The sequence below is a fragment of the Octodon degus genome, unplaced genomic scaffold, assembly GCF_000260255.1.
Source record: "Octodon degus isolate 3935 unplaced genomic scaffold, OctDeg1.0 scaffold00098, whole genome shotgun sequence".
Taxonomy (NCBI): Eukaryota; Metazoa; Chordata; class Mammalia; order Rodentia; family Octodontidae; genus Octodon; species Octodon degus.
Window position 1 is genome coordinate 3848049 of NW_004524674.1, and position 16277 is coordinate 3864325.

At 49.6% G+C, this 16277-nt stretch overlaps 1 protein-coding gene across 2 annotated transcripts; it reads right to left on the reverse strand.

Annotated features, from left to right (window-relative positions):
* Positions 1–4167: 4167 nt before the first annotated feature.
* On the reverse strand, positions 4168–15924 carry Pld2 (phospholipase D2). 2 transcript variants are annotated; one of them, XM_004638348.2, is made up of 25 exons: positions 15828–15924; positions 15227–15335; positions 15008–15138; positions 14763–14905; positions 14228–14351; positions 14074–14139; positions 13876–13934; positions 13640–13732; positions 13403–13555; positions 12656–12805; positions 9913–9996; positions 9704–9782; positions 8846–8956; positions 8384–8554; positions 7902–8028; positions 7601–7719; positions 7396–7509; positions 7166–7270; positions 6882–6970; positions 6657–6770; positions 6323–6372; positions 5920–6054; positions 5598–5751; positions 5291–5405; positions 4168–5033 (listed from the first exon to the last, which is right to left on the reverse strand). In XM_004638348.2, the coding sequence occupies exons 2-25, from the start codon at positions 15333–15335 to the stop codon at positions 4809–4811; spliced, it is 2820 nt and encodes a 939-aa protein (XP_004638405.1). In that variant the 5' UTR covers positions 15828–15924; the 3' UTR covers positions 4168–4808. The 2 variants fall into 2 exon arrangements, with proteins under 2 accessions (XP_004638405.1, XP_023579067.1); XM_023723299.1 differs by lacking the exon at positions 15828–15924 and adding an exon at positions 15495–15806.
* Positions 15925–16277: the final 353 nt, after the last annotated feature.

Here is a 16277-nt window from a genome sequence, read left to right on the forward strand (position 1 = left end):
TGGCTGGCATGTGGTGCTGGGGGATTGAACCGCGGTCCCTGTGCTTTGCTAAGCTTGTTCTAAGTAGGTGCTTTAGACCACTGAGCCATCTCACCAGCCTGAGGCTCAATTTTAATAATCTGTAAAACTGAGATAAAAATAGGTTAGAATAAAATAAAATTATGTACATAGAATATTTGGCATATACTGGGCCCCCAATAAATTTACTAATGCCTGACTCTCAGAATGTTTAATACTAAATGAATAAATGAGCAAATTAGGATCACGAGGATGGGATAAATGGCCAGTATGCCTCAAGAGGCACTGTAATGCCAGGCTTGGTGGCACATACTTGTAATTGCAACACCGGAAATTTGAGCCAGAAGAATCATAAATTCAAGCCCAGTTTGGCAATTTAGTGAGATCCTTTCTGAAAAGTGGCAGAAAGATGTAGCTCAGTGTGAAAGGCCTGGACTCAACCCCCAGTGAGAATAAAAGAGAGGGATTGTAAGGGGGGGGGCAGAGCAAGACTGACTTCGTGCTCATAATTATTAAAGGTGGGGCACAGATACATGAAGACTTATTATCTGCTCTTTTTTTGTATATTTTTGAAGTTGTCTATAATGTGTAAACATTGTATTTTTCCCTGGAGTAAATAAAATCTAAAATGTGCAATATTGGGCCAGCCAGATAGCTCAGCAGACTAAAGTGCCTGCTTAGGCAGAGCCCAGCAGCAGGGGTTCAATTCCTGGAGTGCTGAATTGGCCCCACCCCCGGGGAGTACTGAGGTGATTGAGACTGGGCATGGTGGCACATGCCTGTAATCCCAGTGCTTGGGAGGCAGAAAATAGGAGAATCATTACAAGTCCAATCTATGTAATGAGATCCTGTCCTAAATTCATTTAAAAAAAAAGTACAATATTGAAAAATGGGAAGAAGCTTCAAAAGGGAAGAGAAACTGGGATGGGAAAATGGAGAAAAAAAAGAAAAAGCAAATATAATCTGCAAAATTGAGATATTCTATAAAAAAGGCAGTGAAAGCCATGTGAGATGGTCCATACCTGTAATCCCAGTACTTGTGAGGCTGAGGCAGGAGGATCATTGGGAGTTCAAGACCAGCCTGGGCTACAAAGTGAGCTCAAGGCCAGCCTGAACTGCATAGTGAGACCCTATCTCAAAGGAAAAAAAAAAAAAGATAAGATAGTTATATTACTAATTTCTTTTAGTTCAATGAAAAGAAAGGGTTATAGAGGGCCAGCCAGATAGCTCAGCTGGCTAATGGGCTAATGTGCAGGGACAGGATTCAATTCCTAGTAGTGCTGTGCTGGCCCTGTCCCAGGGGCAAGCTAAGACCATGATTAAGACTAGGCATGGTGATGCACACCTGTAACCCCAGTGCTTGGAGGCTGAAATTAGGAGGATTACTGTAAGTCCAATCTGTGTAGTGAGACCCTATAGGCCCTGCACTAAATACATAAAAAAAAGTTTGTGATAATATTATTTGGACAGGTAAATGCCAATATCTTGTACTCTGCATAATTAATTAAAAATAACAATACGCAATGTATTAACCATTGTTACCCTCCTATTACCTTGTTTTAAATTTTGGGGTTTTTGCTTTAAAAAAATAAATATGAGAAATTAAAAAAAAAACTCAGATAATAGAGCAAAAGAAATCCTTGACTAGGCATTAAGAAGACTATTACAGACAGGGTGGGTGGGAGGTGTACTCAGTGGTGGAACATGTGCTTAGCATGCTATAAAGTCCTGGGTTTATCCCTAGCAGCAAACAATAAAAAGGACTAATTATAGGACCTTTGGAAAATGAATTAACTCTGAGTAGATCTGCCACCCCCAGGGCCTAATATGCCAACAACCCTGCAAGACTAGACTCTTAAACCAATTATATGTCTAAAGCCTTGTGTGTGTGTGTGTGTGTGTGTGTGTGCGCACGCACGCACGTGTGCAAGGATGGGAATCCAGGGTACCTGGCATAAGTGAGTGCTCTTTTACTGAGTTATACCCCTTTGTTCTAGAGCCAGTTTTCATATCTTAAATCTTGATCTCTTCACTTTTTTTCCCTATACTGTGGTTGGTCTCCAATCAAGGAACTGGAAGCCAGGCATGAAAGTGCACACCAGCAACCCAGCACTCAGGGAAACAGAGGCAGGAGGAACACATGTTGGAACCTAGGCTGGACAACTTGGCAAGACCATCTCAAAGATGGGTGGGAGTGGGGTCCAGATGTGGTATCATGCCTTAGGAGGTGGAGGCAGGAAGATCATGTTTGAGGCAAGCCTGGCTATATAGTGAAACTCTGTCTCACTAAAAAAAAAAAAAAAAAAGGACTGAGGGCATAGCTGAGTTTGAGGCTCTGGGTTTAATCCCTGGACACACACACCTCCACCTGCACTCACACTCAGGCAAGCACAGTGTGGGCACACAACCCTGCAAACTAAAGTGAGAGCAGCTTCTGCCTCTACCCACTCCTGCAATTTAGGAGGTAATGGTGCCCCTAGGGAAAGCCGCACTTAGTGGTGACAATGAAGCTAATTAACAGAATGCCAATTAGTTCCTGAAACTGCTATGTATAGGAGGGGAATTTTTTGTCTCCTTGAAAAGCCAGAGGGCTAGACTTAAAGGCATGGGTGGGGCAGAGCAACCTAGTCCTTCTCTTCACATCCTCCCCATGCAGCACAGGCCTTTTCTGGAAACCTTGCTAAGCTCACTCTACTCTGGGCTTTTCTTGACTCTATGGTCAATTCTGGGATGGGTGAGAAACTAGGGCAGGAAGAGCATAAGCCAGCAACTGTGCTCAACATTTTTCTAATTGCAAAATATTTCAGACATAACAAAGTTATGACTATATATAATAATGCATACACACACACCACTGAGCTTAAAAAATGTTACCAAGTAAGCTGAAGTTCTTTCTCCTTTCTGGGAAGTAACCAGCCTCAATCTGGTATATGTGTGATGCTCTTTGACAGACTGTGCCATATATTATATTTCTTCCTTCTGGAACCATGCTGCCTAATAGTTTTTTTTTTTTTTTTTGTGGTACCAGGGATCGAATTCAGGACCTTATTTCACTGAGCTATCTCCCCAGCCCCTGCCTAATAGAACTTTGTGCAATGATATAAATGATCCACACCCACACTGTCCAATATGCTAATTATGAGCAATATGTAGCTGATGTGAAACACTAACATTCCTCTTTCTCCTGCTGAAGACTGGACTCAGGGCCTTGTACACATCAAGTAAGCACTCAACAACTGACCTCCTCAGTCCTTTTGTTGTTGTTCTTCTTTAAGACAGGGTCTTGCCTTGAACCCACAGTATTCCTTCTGCCTCAGCCTTCCATGAGTGGCCAGTGACTTCTGTATTAGATAATGATGCTTCAGAATGTAAGTGCTGGGCCAGGGATATGGCTCAGTGGCATAAGCACCTGCCTGGCAAGTGCAAGGTCTCGAGTTCGAGTGCTATAAGGTAGGAACTTTGTTGTACTCATTTTTTCTTTTTATGTCGCCCAGGCTGGATTTGACTTGGATAGTCCTTTAGTCTGGGCTTTTTTACTAGCTGAGATTACAGTAGCCACTGCACCACACCATTATATTTACTTCTGTCAGTGCTTGGTAGATAGCAGAAGGTACTGAATAAATATTTAGGTCAGTGACTAAGTCATTAAAGTAAACCAATTACACAAATATTATTTTCATTTCCAAGTTGGGACCACTGAGGCCCAGAGAAGTGATATGACTCAACAAAGTGACCTAGCTTCTAAATGCTAAGTCCAGGATTTGGACCCACAATGGTGATCTCAAGTCCATGAGCCCAAAGTCTCTAACACTAAGGATGAACTCTACCACTGAGCTACATCCCAGCCTCAAGACTATACCTTTAACCACTCCCAAAGACACTTTACTAAACCTCTCCCAAAGCTGTCACTTGAACAAGAGGAAGCCTGTCCAGGCCTTCTGGGCTACCCCTGTCATGGGCAACTGCAGTGTTGGCTCCAGAGTTCACTGGGTGTCCTCCAGGTGACTGAATTCTAAAGCCACAGACAGGTAGCACTGAGGTACAAACAGAAGAAAAGAGTAGGGTGGACAGAAGTGAGGAGGTTCGTGTCCACATAGAGAGGTACAGCTACCTGATCAGCTCTTCTAATGAAGAGGCATGGGCTTTTTCTACTGTTTTATTTATGAAATGCTTATTTAACTGGTACAAAGTTAGTGTCTGTCCACAGGTTAGCAGAGGAAGTTAGTTGCCTTCTTTTTCACTCTGCCAGGGGCTCCCCCCCCCCCAGTGGTTTTATCCTTCCTTTTATCTTGGCAGCAATAGGCTTGGAAAGGCTTTAGTCACAGAGGGAGCTCAAGGGAAAGACAAAGAGGAGATGGGGAAGGCCCAGGGCAGCTCCCCCCACCCTCGTCCTTCCACTGAGCTATCTCCCCAGCCCCTGCCTAATAGAACTTTGTGCAATGATATAAATGATCCACACCTGCACTGAGTGGAAGTCTGAATCAGGGGCTTGACCCCAAGTGTCCTGGTGGGATTTATGTTTCTCTGGAGCAGTGGTTTGATTCAGGCAGCAGGGTGGATGACTTCTTCCTGTGTCACTGTGACTCCTTCCTGTCTTCCCATGACAGGTTCAGGAGTATCCTCTTTGCTACTTATCAAGTAAAGGTCCACTGTGACTTCTCTAGTCTCCTGCAGGCCTGCCTGCTTCCTCAGATCTCAAAGGGTCCTGCCCTCAGTCCTCAGTTTAGGACCAGGAAGCTAGACACGGTGGAACCCCCGAGCGGCTGACCTCTCGCTGTGTGGAACCTCAGTTATGTCCACACTTCTAGGGGTATCATGCTCTCCTTGCTCCCCAGTGGGGGCAGCAAAGATTCGTCCTCCAGGAACTTGAGGGGAAAGTGAACCAGGTGGCCCTGGACCTTGGTGAGTTCAGACTGGGCCAACGGAGGGCTGACCATAGCCAGAGGCTCCACGCCCACATACTCCCGGAGAGTGCGCAGAGAACGTGTGGCATTAGATGGCAGGCAGCGGAAGATCTGAGGGCAGAAGGGAGCACATGGATGGTAGTTAGTCCGGAGAGACTCTTCTAAGAGTCTAAACTAATGAGGCTGGACTTCCCACTCCCCTATACTACCTCTCAGTACCCCTCATGACAGGCCACTGAATCCACTAGCTGTAAATGCTCCCCCAACTCTTGTTCCCCTTCTGAGAATGACTGTCAGAGGACTCTTCTCCATCCCACCCTAAGCAGGATAACCCATCGGTTTCCTTTACAGCTTCCCTCTGCTCCCACCTGCTCATAAATATTGGCATTATTCTCTGCTCTCTCTTGCCACAACTGGAAGAAGTCATCACAGACTGGGTCTCGGAGATCAAGGTCTGGGGAGACACCTGCCCCAAGGATCACACTATGGAAGAGAAGGTCCCAGTGGGGCCCAATTAAAGTCTTAAAAAAAAATTACCTTTTTTTGTATTCCTATTTTGCTGATACTAAGCTGGGTTGTCTGCTACCTCTGAGCAGTCCTCACATCTAGCTCAAAGGGCAGCCCTATCACGGCCTCCCACCTCCACCAGAATTCTAGCACCCTGCCCAGTTCTACCTGAAACAGTGCTTCCGCAGGCTCAAAGCAAACCTGCCTGCCTGATACTCTGCCCCATCCATAAGGGATGGCACCATCTCTGTGTCCTCGATCAGCACGGCCAGCTCACTGTCCCGCTTCCCTAGCAAGCTCCGGTCATTGATGTTTGCAGAACCTGGGGTGAGTGTATGACAAAGGGTCCACCTGGGCCAGGGGAACTCCCCCACCTATACCTTAGGACCTCAGCAGGCAATTAGCAACAGCAGTCTCTGTCCTCCCCACTCCACACTTTACCCCTTTCCCACCTTCCTCTCAATGTCAGAGACCCAGATCCAGCACTGACCAATGATGACTGTTCGGTCATCAGCAATAAGCATCTTGCTGTGAATATAGATGAGCTCTGAGATCGGATGGCCGCCCAGCTCTCCATGTGTGCGAAGTCCACAGATGGACATGTAGTCCCGCCATGCTGTACCCACTGCACATGAAAGAGACAGAATAAGAGAGGCATGAGAAAGAGGTGCCCCTATACATAGATGGGGCCCTGTCCCACCTCCTTTACTTCAGAAGCTCTATCAAGAGTCTAAGCTGCACTCCACCCTGTAGTGAAAGACCACCTGGGATTTGAGTAGCTTCTAACATGCAACTATGACAGTCCCCTTCCCCCGCTCCTAGGCCTCCAGCAACACAAGCTCATTTCTCCAGGATTACAGCGCTGCCCCCCACCCCCCGTGTTCAGCACTCACTAGCTGCTTTGAGGCGATGTAGGATTGAATACTCGCCGCGACACAGGGTTCTGAGAGGAAAGAAGCATGAAGAACATTAAAAAGAAAAAAGAAAGAGTGAGGGAGATGGAGGATGGAGGCTGGGGGAGGAGAAAGGAAGGTGTCAGGGGAGGTAGATGTCAAAGGTCTAGTAAGAAGGTGGGCCGGGGATATGGCTCAGAGGCACAGCATCTGCCTGCCAAGTGCAAAGTCCTGGTAGGATTCCCAGTACCCTCCCCACCAAAGAATGAAGGCATCAGGACAGAGTTGGAGGAGTATGGAGCCCCTGAAGAATGGAGTGTGGCTGGGGCTTCACCTGTATGTGAAGTGCAGAATGGCCTGGATAGAGTTACCACCACCTGTGGTGATGTCGCCTTCAAAGCCAGGAAGCAAGGGCAGAAGCACATAGACTCGGAAACACTGCCCTTGTCTGCGGAGAGAGGCAGAGTCAGAGGCAGGCTGTTTCTAAAATAAGCCCCACCCCCTCCAGCTGGGCTTACACCATGCCCACCATCCCCATCTTCCTGACAGTCCACCTTACTTGTGGGCCTTCAGGATTCTCTCCACAATCTCATCGCCCACCTTGTTCAGGACTGTGCGACCATCTGAACAGCTAATGAAGAACTGATTCTAGGGTGGGGACCAAAGGCAGACATCAGCAACTTGCTAAGGCCACTGGCTCCCAGCCCCAGTCACCGCTCCCAGGCGTCTACCAGCTCCAAGCCCAGCTCTACCAGCTCTAGATGACTGATCCCACTGGCACCCCCTAGTCTCTCTTCTGGAACATCCCTTCCACCTCCTTCCCGACCCTCAAGCCAGTCGGACCTCAATGTAGAGGAAGTGCTTGCTCTCCCTGATGGTGTGCAGGTAGGCATTGAGGATGGAGCTCTCCAGTGTCCCTGCTGACCAGCGGTCCACAGACCGCAAGACCTATTGGAATGGGAAGTACGATGTGACTCCTGGCCCCTTGAAACAAGGAACCTGGAGTTCTGTTGCCCTGGGGAAGAGTCTACGGTGCATATGGCTGAAGGGAAGAGGGGAGGAGGCTAGCTCACCTGCACAGTGGTGCACTGCCCTCCTGGGAGTGTGAAATGGAGCTGGTTTGCAGTGCTGGTGGACTTAGGCAGCAGGTAGGGGTACATAGGTATCTTGTACTTAGCCTTGGTGGTCTGAGGTACAGGGATAGCTCATTTAGCAGGAGAAGATAAGGTGAGCCTGGGTTTCTCCCCACCTCTATCCCCCACTAGAAATAGGGAGCACCTTGGTGAAGTTCCAGCGCTGGATGAAGTGGCGGGCAAGGTCACGGGCAGCTAGGCCATGGACAGCCACCCCAACATCCCTCCATGGCATCCGGGGTGTGGTTTTCCTATTAATGAAATCTGGGAGTCCCAGAAGAGTCAGGGATATGTCAAAGCTTATATCTGGGAGATACGTGGGGCTGGGAGGAGGAGTAACCTGCCAGAGGAGAGGACAACTTGTCCCTGATCACCTCCTAGTCTCAGTCACAGCCCCAGCTTCCGCCCAGCTGCCAGCTCTTGGGGGCTTTGGGGTGGAGCCTCACCTTCAAAAGGCCGGTCTAACTGCACCCAGTCTTTGGCAATGAGATTGCTGTAGTCCTTGCCCAGCCAGAAAAGTTGGTTGTGAGAGAGGTCTGGGGTGGCTGTAGAGTCTGGGCATGGGGTGGAAGGCTGCAGAGGAACACAGGCAAGCAGGCCAGGAGAGGTCAGGGGCTGTATAGAACCAGGCCAAAGAGAAGCTAAGAACTTAGAAACAGTGAGGGAAACACACAGAGAGCAAGAATGAAATGGAGAGAGGCTTTGATGCCCCCCGCCCTGCCTCTCTCCAGATGCATTTGGAGTTAGTGGAAATGGCGAAGGGCCAGGATTATAGTACTTTTAGAGGGGTTCTTGGTGTTTCAAAAAGGCTGAAGAACTCTGAGGGTAAGCAGTGCCTGGAATAACTAGAGGGGAGACTGCAGCCAACGTGCATGGATTTAGGTGATCTGCTCTTCTGGGGAGCTAAGGAAGGCCTCAGGGAAATTACCTGCGAGGCACCTGATTCAGTTGACTCTGTGAGGTCAGTCAGTCGGTAGTGAAGGTCATCCCAGCGGCCATAGGCGAGATCCAGCCCCCCAAGGAAGGCCACTGCTTGGTCAACCACCAGGAGCTTCTCATGATGGGCCCACAATGTCACCTGGTCTGGATGGCGCATCACCTGGAGCAGGTAGGGAGGAGCTCAGGAGGGTAGGTGTAGGTGAGAAGACAGAGGGAACAAATACTAGGACAAGGCCTCTAGGGAGAAGCAGGTGGTGATGAAGGAACAGGGAAGTTCAAGGAAGGCTGCAGAATGGGAGGAGTTATTGAGGCCTGATAGTCACTTTTTCTTTTGGAGACAGAATCTTAGTAAGTCACTAAGTTGCCCATGCTGGATTTGGGATCCTCCTGACTCAGCTTCCTAGAGTGCTGGGATTATATCCCTGAGCCACTGTATCCAGCTAAGAGTCACCTTTATGTTGGGATGGAGCAGCATCAGTGTCCTCTTGCTATAGCCACTGTTGATGCCCAAGGCCAATTCCACTTCCTTGAACAGCAGAACAGACACACGCACACCATTCTCCTGGTGATAGGGGAATCAGAAACTAGTGCCTCTCCCAGAAGGTCCCTTTTCATTCTCCCAAACACTTCCTCATACTCAAGATTCTCTCATGTCCTTCCACCCTGCCTGGAAATCCCAGATGCTTTGCCACATATGTATGCTGCCTAGATGCTTGCAGCAAACTTAGATGGCATGTCATCTATCCACTCACCCACTCATCTATCCACACATCTACCTACCCGCCCACATAACCTATCTACCATCTTCTCAACAATTTATTCATCATCTTATCTCTTGTCTAGCATGCAACCATCCACCCACCCACTCTCTTATACCTTCACCTTTCCAGCGCACATCCTTCCATCCCTGTCTCTTTCCACTTAGCCACCCACCTTCTACTTAGCCACCCACTTTCCATCACCCATGTAGCCTTCCTCTAACCCATCAACACCCACAAATGCTCCCTACATGTTGGGTACTGTGCTTTGCACTTGAAGTAGTGATATTAATCAGTCCAGTGAGAAAGATAAGTATACCTCCAGGTAACACAAAAAAGCTTTATGGGTACCAGAGGGAAGTTTATGCAGGTACTGGGAAGATGGAGCTGGAAGAGTAGTGCTTTAGAGGCACAGAGCCAGATGGGCAGGCTTCCCTGCTGGGAGCCTCAGATTCCCAACCTTCTCTCATGCTACAGTCCTTGTGATCAACCTCCACCCACAGGCAGTCCCCACCATACCTCCCCTCCACCCTGACTGCTTGACTCCTTACTGCTGCCTTCTTGAGCATAATGTCTAGTCTCCAGTCATCTGAATGGGCTGGGCGTTTCAGGTAAACCTCAGGACTCAACCTAGGATTGAAGACAGGAGTTGCAAAGCAAGTTCAGCTCCAGACGAGCGGTCCCTCTTCCCCTCAGGCCCTATGCTGATCTGCCACAGGTCCGATCCTACTCTTTCTGGTGGGGTCCTTTCCCCACTTACCACCAGTCTGTGATGAAAATCTCCTCTCGTGCTCGCAGGATGGCATCTGCCACAGCAGCAAAGTAACCTGCCCCATTCACAAACCTAGGGGGAGGCCAAGCCAAGGAGGTCAGGGGGGTCAGAAGCCAGAAAGCTCTGGAGAGTGAAGAAGAGAGGACAGTCTCAGATCAGAGGGGACTACAGGGCCAAAGGTCAGGAATGATCAGAAAAGTCAGATGACATCAGATACATCCAAGTGGGGTTAGCCAGGATGATTTCCCAATAGAAGTTATAAATAAAAATTAAAAGTGACAAATGACACGGTAAACTGCAACATCTGACTGAAGACTGAGGGGATTAATACATCACACACAAAGAATTCCAACAAATCAGTAATGACAAAGCAGTCAATGAGGAATGATCAGAGCGAGAACTGACAGTTCTGAGAGGAAAATTATGGCCAATCACAGGTAAAGATATTCAGTTTTAATAGGGAACAAGAAACTAAAATGAAATGACTATTTTGTTTTTTGTTTTGTGCTGGGTATCAAGTGCAAGGCCTTGTGCTTTGCTACTGAGTTATACCTCTGGTTCCTGAAATAACATTTAAAAAAAATCTACCAAAAGCTATGCATGGTGACACACACCTATAATCTCAGCACTTGACTGAGGCAGGAGGATCACTGAGAATTCAAGGCCAGCCTGGGCTACACAGTGAGTTTAAGATCAGCCGGGCAGGACCGATGAGATAGCTCATTGGACTAAACGCCTGCTTTGGCAAGTGCAGGGACCAGGGTTTGACCCCTCCACCATGTGCTGGCCCTGCCCCACTGAAGCAGCAAACTAGTCCAGGCTTGGGGGCGCACACCTGTAATCCCAGTACTGGGGTAGGCTGAAATCAGGAGGATCACTATCTGTCTGAGCTGCATAGTCAGACCCTATACCAAATACATCAAATGGGGGCAAACAAAGTTTAGCCGGACCTATTGAGTGAGACGTATAATATCAGCACAGAGGAAGTGGGTATTTTTATACACTGTGGGAATAGATCTGCCATACCACTGAGCTTACAGTAGTTTTGTCTGCAAGAGGGAAAAATGGGAAATGACCTACCTAAATGTCTAATCTCTCACATGTAACAATAAGTATAAAAAAGTAAGTTGCAGAAGAAGGTGAGTTATTTAACTTACATTAAAACAAAAAGTAACATGTACCTATGCATGTGAAAGTACACAGGAAGGAACCTAAAAGGATAAATATCAAACTGCTTTCAAGGTTACCACTGGGAAGAGAAATGGGATTGCTAGGGGAGAATGCGTGTGTGTGCATGCGTGTGTGTGTGTGTGTAGTTGTGTATTGAGTGCATATTTTTTGTTTTGTTTCATTTAATTGTTTTTGAGACAAGGTCTTCCTATGTAGTTCAAGCTGGCCTTGAGTTCACTATGTAGCCCAGAACTCACAGTGCTCCTCCTGCCTCAGCCTCCCAAACGCTAAGATAAGAGGCATGTACCACCATACCTGGCAATGAGTGAGAATTTTAACTTTTTTTCCCCCAAAACATGCTGGGGAACAAACAAATCCAGAGCTTCCCATGTATTAGGCAAACTAGAAAAGCACTCTGCCACTGAGCTACAGCTCCAGTCCTTGACTTCTTAATAACTATGAGTTACAGACACAGTAGCACATGCCTACTGTCCCAGCTACTTGGAAGGCAGGCAGTAGTAATGAGTTGAGTTCTAAGTCATGGTAAGCAACTTAGTAAGACTCTGTCTCAAGACAAAAGGGCTGGGGCTGTAGCTCAGAGGCAGAGCACTTGCCTAGCATGCTCAGGGTCCTAGGTTCTATCCTCAGCAACACACACACACACACACACACACACACACACACACTCTTCACCTCTTCACCTGCCTCATATAGTTTTTGTGAGGATCCCATAGGTTAATACATGTCACATACTTAGTTTGTGACATATAGCAAATCCTACATAAGTAGTAGCTGCTAATAGTTCTTATATTTTTTAAAAAAATCTCACCACCACCACACCACCTCCAAGAAAAAGTTCTGCTTACAATAAAGTTCAAGTTACTTGGCTTAGCACACAATCGGTACTGTGGCCTTACAGGCTCTTCTCTAGCTGCTTTTCCTCTCTCTGCAGCAAAAATCAGTTCTCTAGTTCCCAAACACACCAAACTACTTCTATGTTCTCTGCCTGGACTGCCTTTTTCCATTTTCTTTATCTTGCTCAGGGTTACACTTTCTGAAAACCTGACCTGATTCTCCCCCTCTGGGCTCTGGGTCTATCACCAGTAAGGCAAATTCATATTGTTTTCTGATTAGATCACCTTCTCCAAATCAGAGAAGCCTGTCTTGTTGCCAGCACTGGACCAGGCACATAGTAGGTTCTCAAGTAAAAAAAAAAAAAAAAAAAAAAAAAAAAAAAAAAATTCATCAGAGAGGTCTGAAGAGATGATAAACTAAAGAGGTCCTTGTGATTTAAAAGGCTGTAAGACATCAGAGAGGTCTCAGGGATCAGAACAGATTACCAAGTTTGGGGGTCAGGAAGGTCAAAGGGGATTCAGAGAAATCAATGTAGTTAAATAGACAGGGGTTCAGGAAAATTAGAGAAGTCAAAGCAGGGTCATAGAGGTCTGGAGGGGCAGAAGAGATAAAAGAGAGGGTTAAGACCTTGGAAAATAGCAAGAGCTTTTAAAAAAAAAAAAAAAAAAAGCCACACACAAGCTCAGAAGGGATATCAGTGTCTCACCACCGGGCCAAGGTGCCAGGCCGGGGCGGGGCATAGCTGTCATGCCGGTGCAGCTGTAGGAAGTCTTTGCCTGGGCCCTGTGCCAGCTCTGTGATTTCCTGGCCCCACCACCGTGCCTGCCGGTAGCTGCTGCACTTGAGAATCAGGGACCTAGACAGGAACAATGAGATGAACTGCTGATCCTCGTCCTCTGTACTTGCAGTCTTGCCCAGAGACCTCTTTCTGAGCTATCACCTTTTTCTATTTCCTCCCTTAGTCCCTAACACGACTCCACAAACGCTGCCTTATTCACAATTGGGTCCCAAGCAATTAACATTGTACCAAGTACTCAGGTTTGTTCAGTGAATAAATGGATGAATGGAATACTTTTTCTTTTTTTTGTGTGTGTGTGGAACCAGGGATTGAATTCAGGCCCTTGAGCTTGTCAGGGAAGCGCTTACTCCACTGAGCCATCTCCGTGGCCCCTGGAATTCTTTTTCCTTCACATTGGGAACCCTTCCCCCAGACTTATTCTAACTTCCCTTATTCTAACTCATCAGGTGGTTCTCACACCAGAGAGCTCCCCTTATTCTCTCCCTGACTCTCAGAAGTATCCCAAGCATGAGGCTGGACTAGCTCCCTGGCTCAAAACTGTGGCAGATCCAGAGGCGCAAGGAGTAAAAAGGCCTTCCTCTTCTATTTAACTCCTCTTGGGGCCATAGGCTGCTATCCACTCATCAGGTGGTTCTCACACCAGAGAGCTCTTACCTGTGGGAGGTGTCAATCCGCACCCCATACCGGGTCTCTGTGCTCCTGTTCCCCACCTGCACCTCAAAGCCAGGGTCAAAGAGCTGAACAAATGAGATGACACCAGTCTCCAGACACATGTACAGCAGGAAGGAGTCTTTTACCACCAGCCACCTGGAGCAGAAAGGCACCACCTGTTCCTCTCTGCCCTAGAGAGTGCCCTCCTCACCTCAACCACTGCTCAGCCCCAGCCCTCACCTCTTGGACCAGCGATAACAGACTTGGTCTCGGCCACAACAGTTGAGGCCAGGTACACGGTGGCCGCCTGAGCGCTTCCGGATCATCCCCTCCCTGCAGGGAAAGTAAGGAAGACACAGATGCCAGGTGAAGACTTCAGGCCTAGACCCACCCTGCATGGCCCCATTCCCAAGCAGCATGAGGATAAGCGATGTCTGCAGGAGACTGAATGAGCTGGGTGAGGGTCTGGCACTCACAGTCCTTTGGGTCCCAAGTCTGGGATAAAGGAGAGCTGACTGACTTCCAGGAATTCTGTCTGCAGAGAAGACACAAACTCAGAGTGGAAACCTGGCTCTCAGCCCCTCAGACTACTGACTCTAACCCTTTCCTCCACTGGAAGTCTAATTATCTTGCTCTACTTCAAAAGACCCAGGTGTCCAGCTGCTGGAGCTCACCATAGCATGGTAGTTGCGGTAGAAAGACATGGTCAAGAGCCGGTTGAGGTAATTCTCCAAGTATTTCTGAAGGAGAGACGAGAGAGACAGAGATGGGAACAAAGTCATTTGAACCCTGCACACCTTCTCAGACAGAGCATCTGTCTGGTCGCACCTGTTTGCTGGCTGCATGTCTAGTGGAGCCCTCAGGATCTCCTCGGGGTAGAGGGGGCATCTCTCTGTTGGCACTGTCTGCTGCCTCAGCTGCCTCTCGGGCTGGAGAATAGGCCACAGCAAAGCTGGAAAAGGGTGGGATGAGGCTCAGCTAAAAGCTAGGAGGCAGAGGGCCTGAAACACAGGAGGTGGAGACTGGAGGTGGGGTCTGTAGGGGAAGGGAGGTAGCCCTGGGGCTCACAGAAGGAAGGCTCCCCACCCTGGGAAATGAGACAAGAGAAGCAGGAGGCTGCCAAGGGCATTTTGGGCATCCAGCCCGGGTGACATATTGGCACATGTACAAGGAGAGCAGAGCAGCAAAAGATTCCTAGTAACCAGAGTCAGAGGAGCAGGCCCAGCAGCCAGAGCTGAGGGCAGGAAAGTGCCTGGGGCAGGCGGGAATGGTTGTGGTCTGTACAAGGCAGACAGGACTAGTGATGGCTGCCCTCGGGTGAGGGGTACCTGCCCTTCACAGGAAGCAGTCTAGGTCCCCTCACCGAGCCAGAGGGAGCAAACTCATCAAAACTTTGTGTCTTTGGAGGTCACGATGCAGCTCTTGGAAATGACGGAACTTCTTCTTCGTTGTCCAGGTAAAGTCACCGTGAGTCAAACGAACAGAATACAGAGTGCAGGTTCCCACCTGGAGAAATGAAGAACTGAATCTATGTCCCCTGGAGGGCCCCAGCCCTCCGCTCTGTCTGGATATCCCTCTAGCCCCCCTCCCTGGTACCAGCCCAGCTACCTTGGATCCACTGGTGTATCTTTCAGTTCCTACCACCTGGGCCATGACAGGGACCCCAGGGGCAAACACCAAAGGGTGCATTTTCAGAGACTGAAGGTCATAGATGGCCAGAAAGGGATGCATTCGGTCAGCTGGGAGGAAATAAAGCCCAAAGGCATGAAAAATCCAGAAGCCCCAGGCTCCAAGTCCCCAAGCCCCTGAGCCATACTTCCCGTGTACCTGGGTCCTCATCCTCCTTCAGAGTGTTGATCTCATCTGGCTCCATGTGTAACTGGCTGGAGTCCAGGTAGTCCCCATAGGGGAAGGGGCACGCCTGGGTGGCCGTCATCTAGAAATATTTTGAGGCCTTAATGAGGAAATCTGGCCGACAGAAACCTGCCCCAGTATCCTAACCCAGGGTCTTTATCATCCTCACCACCTCCTTCCCACTGTGTCTCATCCTCTTCTGATTGAAGGCCGAGTCCCCTCGCCGCTGATCCCCTCTAACCTGCATCCCTTCCTTTAGTCCTTCATCTCAACCTCCTCACGCCGCCGGGAATGACCCCGAATTGGAGTAGCACCGAAGCAGGGAGAAAAGAGCTCCCGACAATCCGACAGTCAAGAGAGCTCCGGGCCCCCTGGGTGCAAACCAGACCAGGCCAGCTGGGAGCTGGGGTCCAGGCGGGAATCAGGAAGTTGTGCGCTCCCCGCCCAGGAGAGAATCCTCGAACCACGGGCAGGCGGCTGAGTCAGAAGGCCCAGCCGCCCTAGCCCATTCCCGTCCCCACCCGATTTCCGGGGCCCGGGACTCCGCGGCGCCCGTCCGTCCGCAGACCCTCACCCAGGCTGCCGGCGCGGCGCCGCGCGCATCCGCGGGCCCAGGAGCAGAGCGCAGCGGGCCGGAGCCCACTCCCCTGCCGGCCTGGGCGGGGCCGGGGCTCAGCGCCTGCCCTCTGGGCGGGACGGCCCGGCCTCACCGCCGCGCAATTCTCGTCTGTCGCGTCCCGCCCCGCAGCCCTCGGCCCGCCCTGCAGTCCTGGGCGTCGCCGGTGGCCTAGGTGCGGCTCTCTACCCGCGCGCGGGGTCCGGTCGGGTGCGGCGGCCGGTTCCGGGTGTCTGGCCCGCGCCGTCGCTGGTCTGCCCGGCGGTCCCGCGGCGTGGACCCGAGCCTGCCTGCTGCCATCCCCGAGCCTGCCTGCTGCCACCCCCGAGCCTGCCTGCTGCCATCCCCGAGCCTGCCTGCTGCCACCCCCGAGCCTGCCTACAGCCACCCAGACTGGGCGCTCGACGC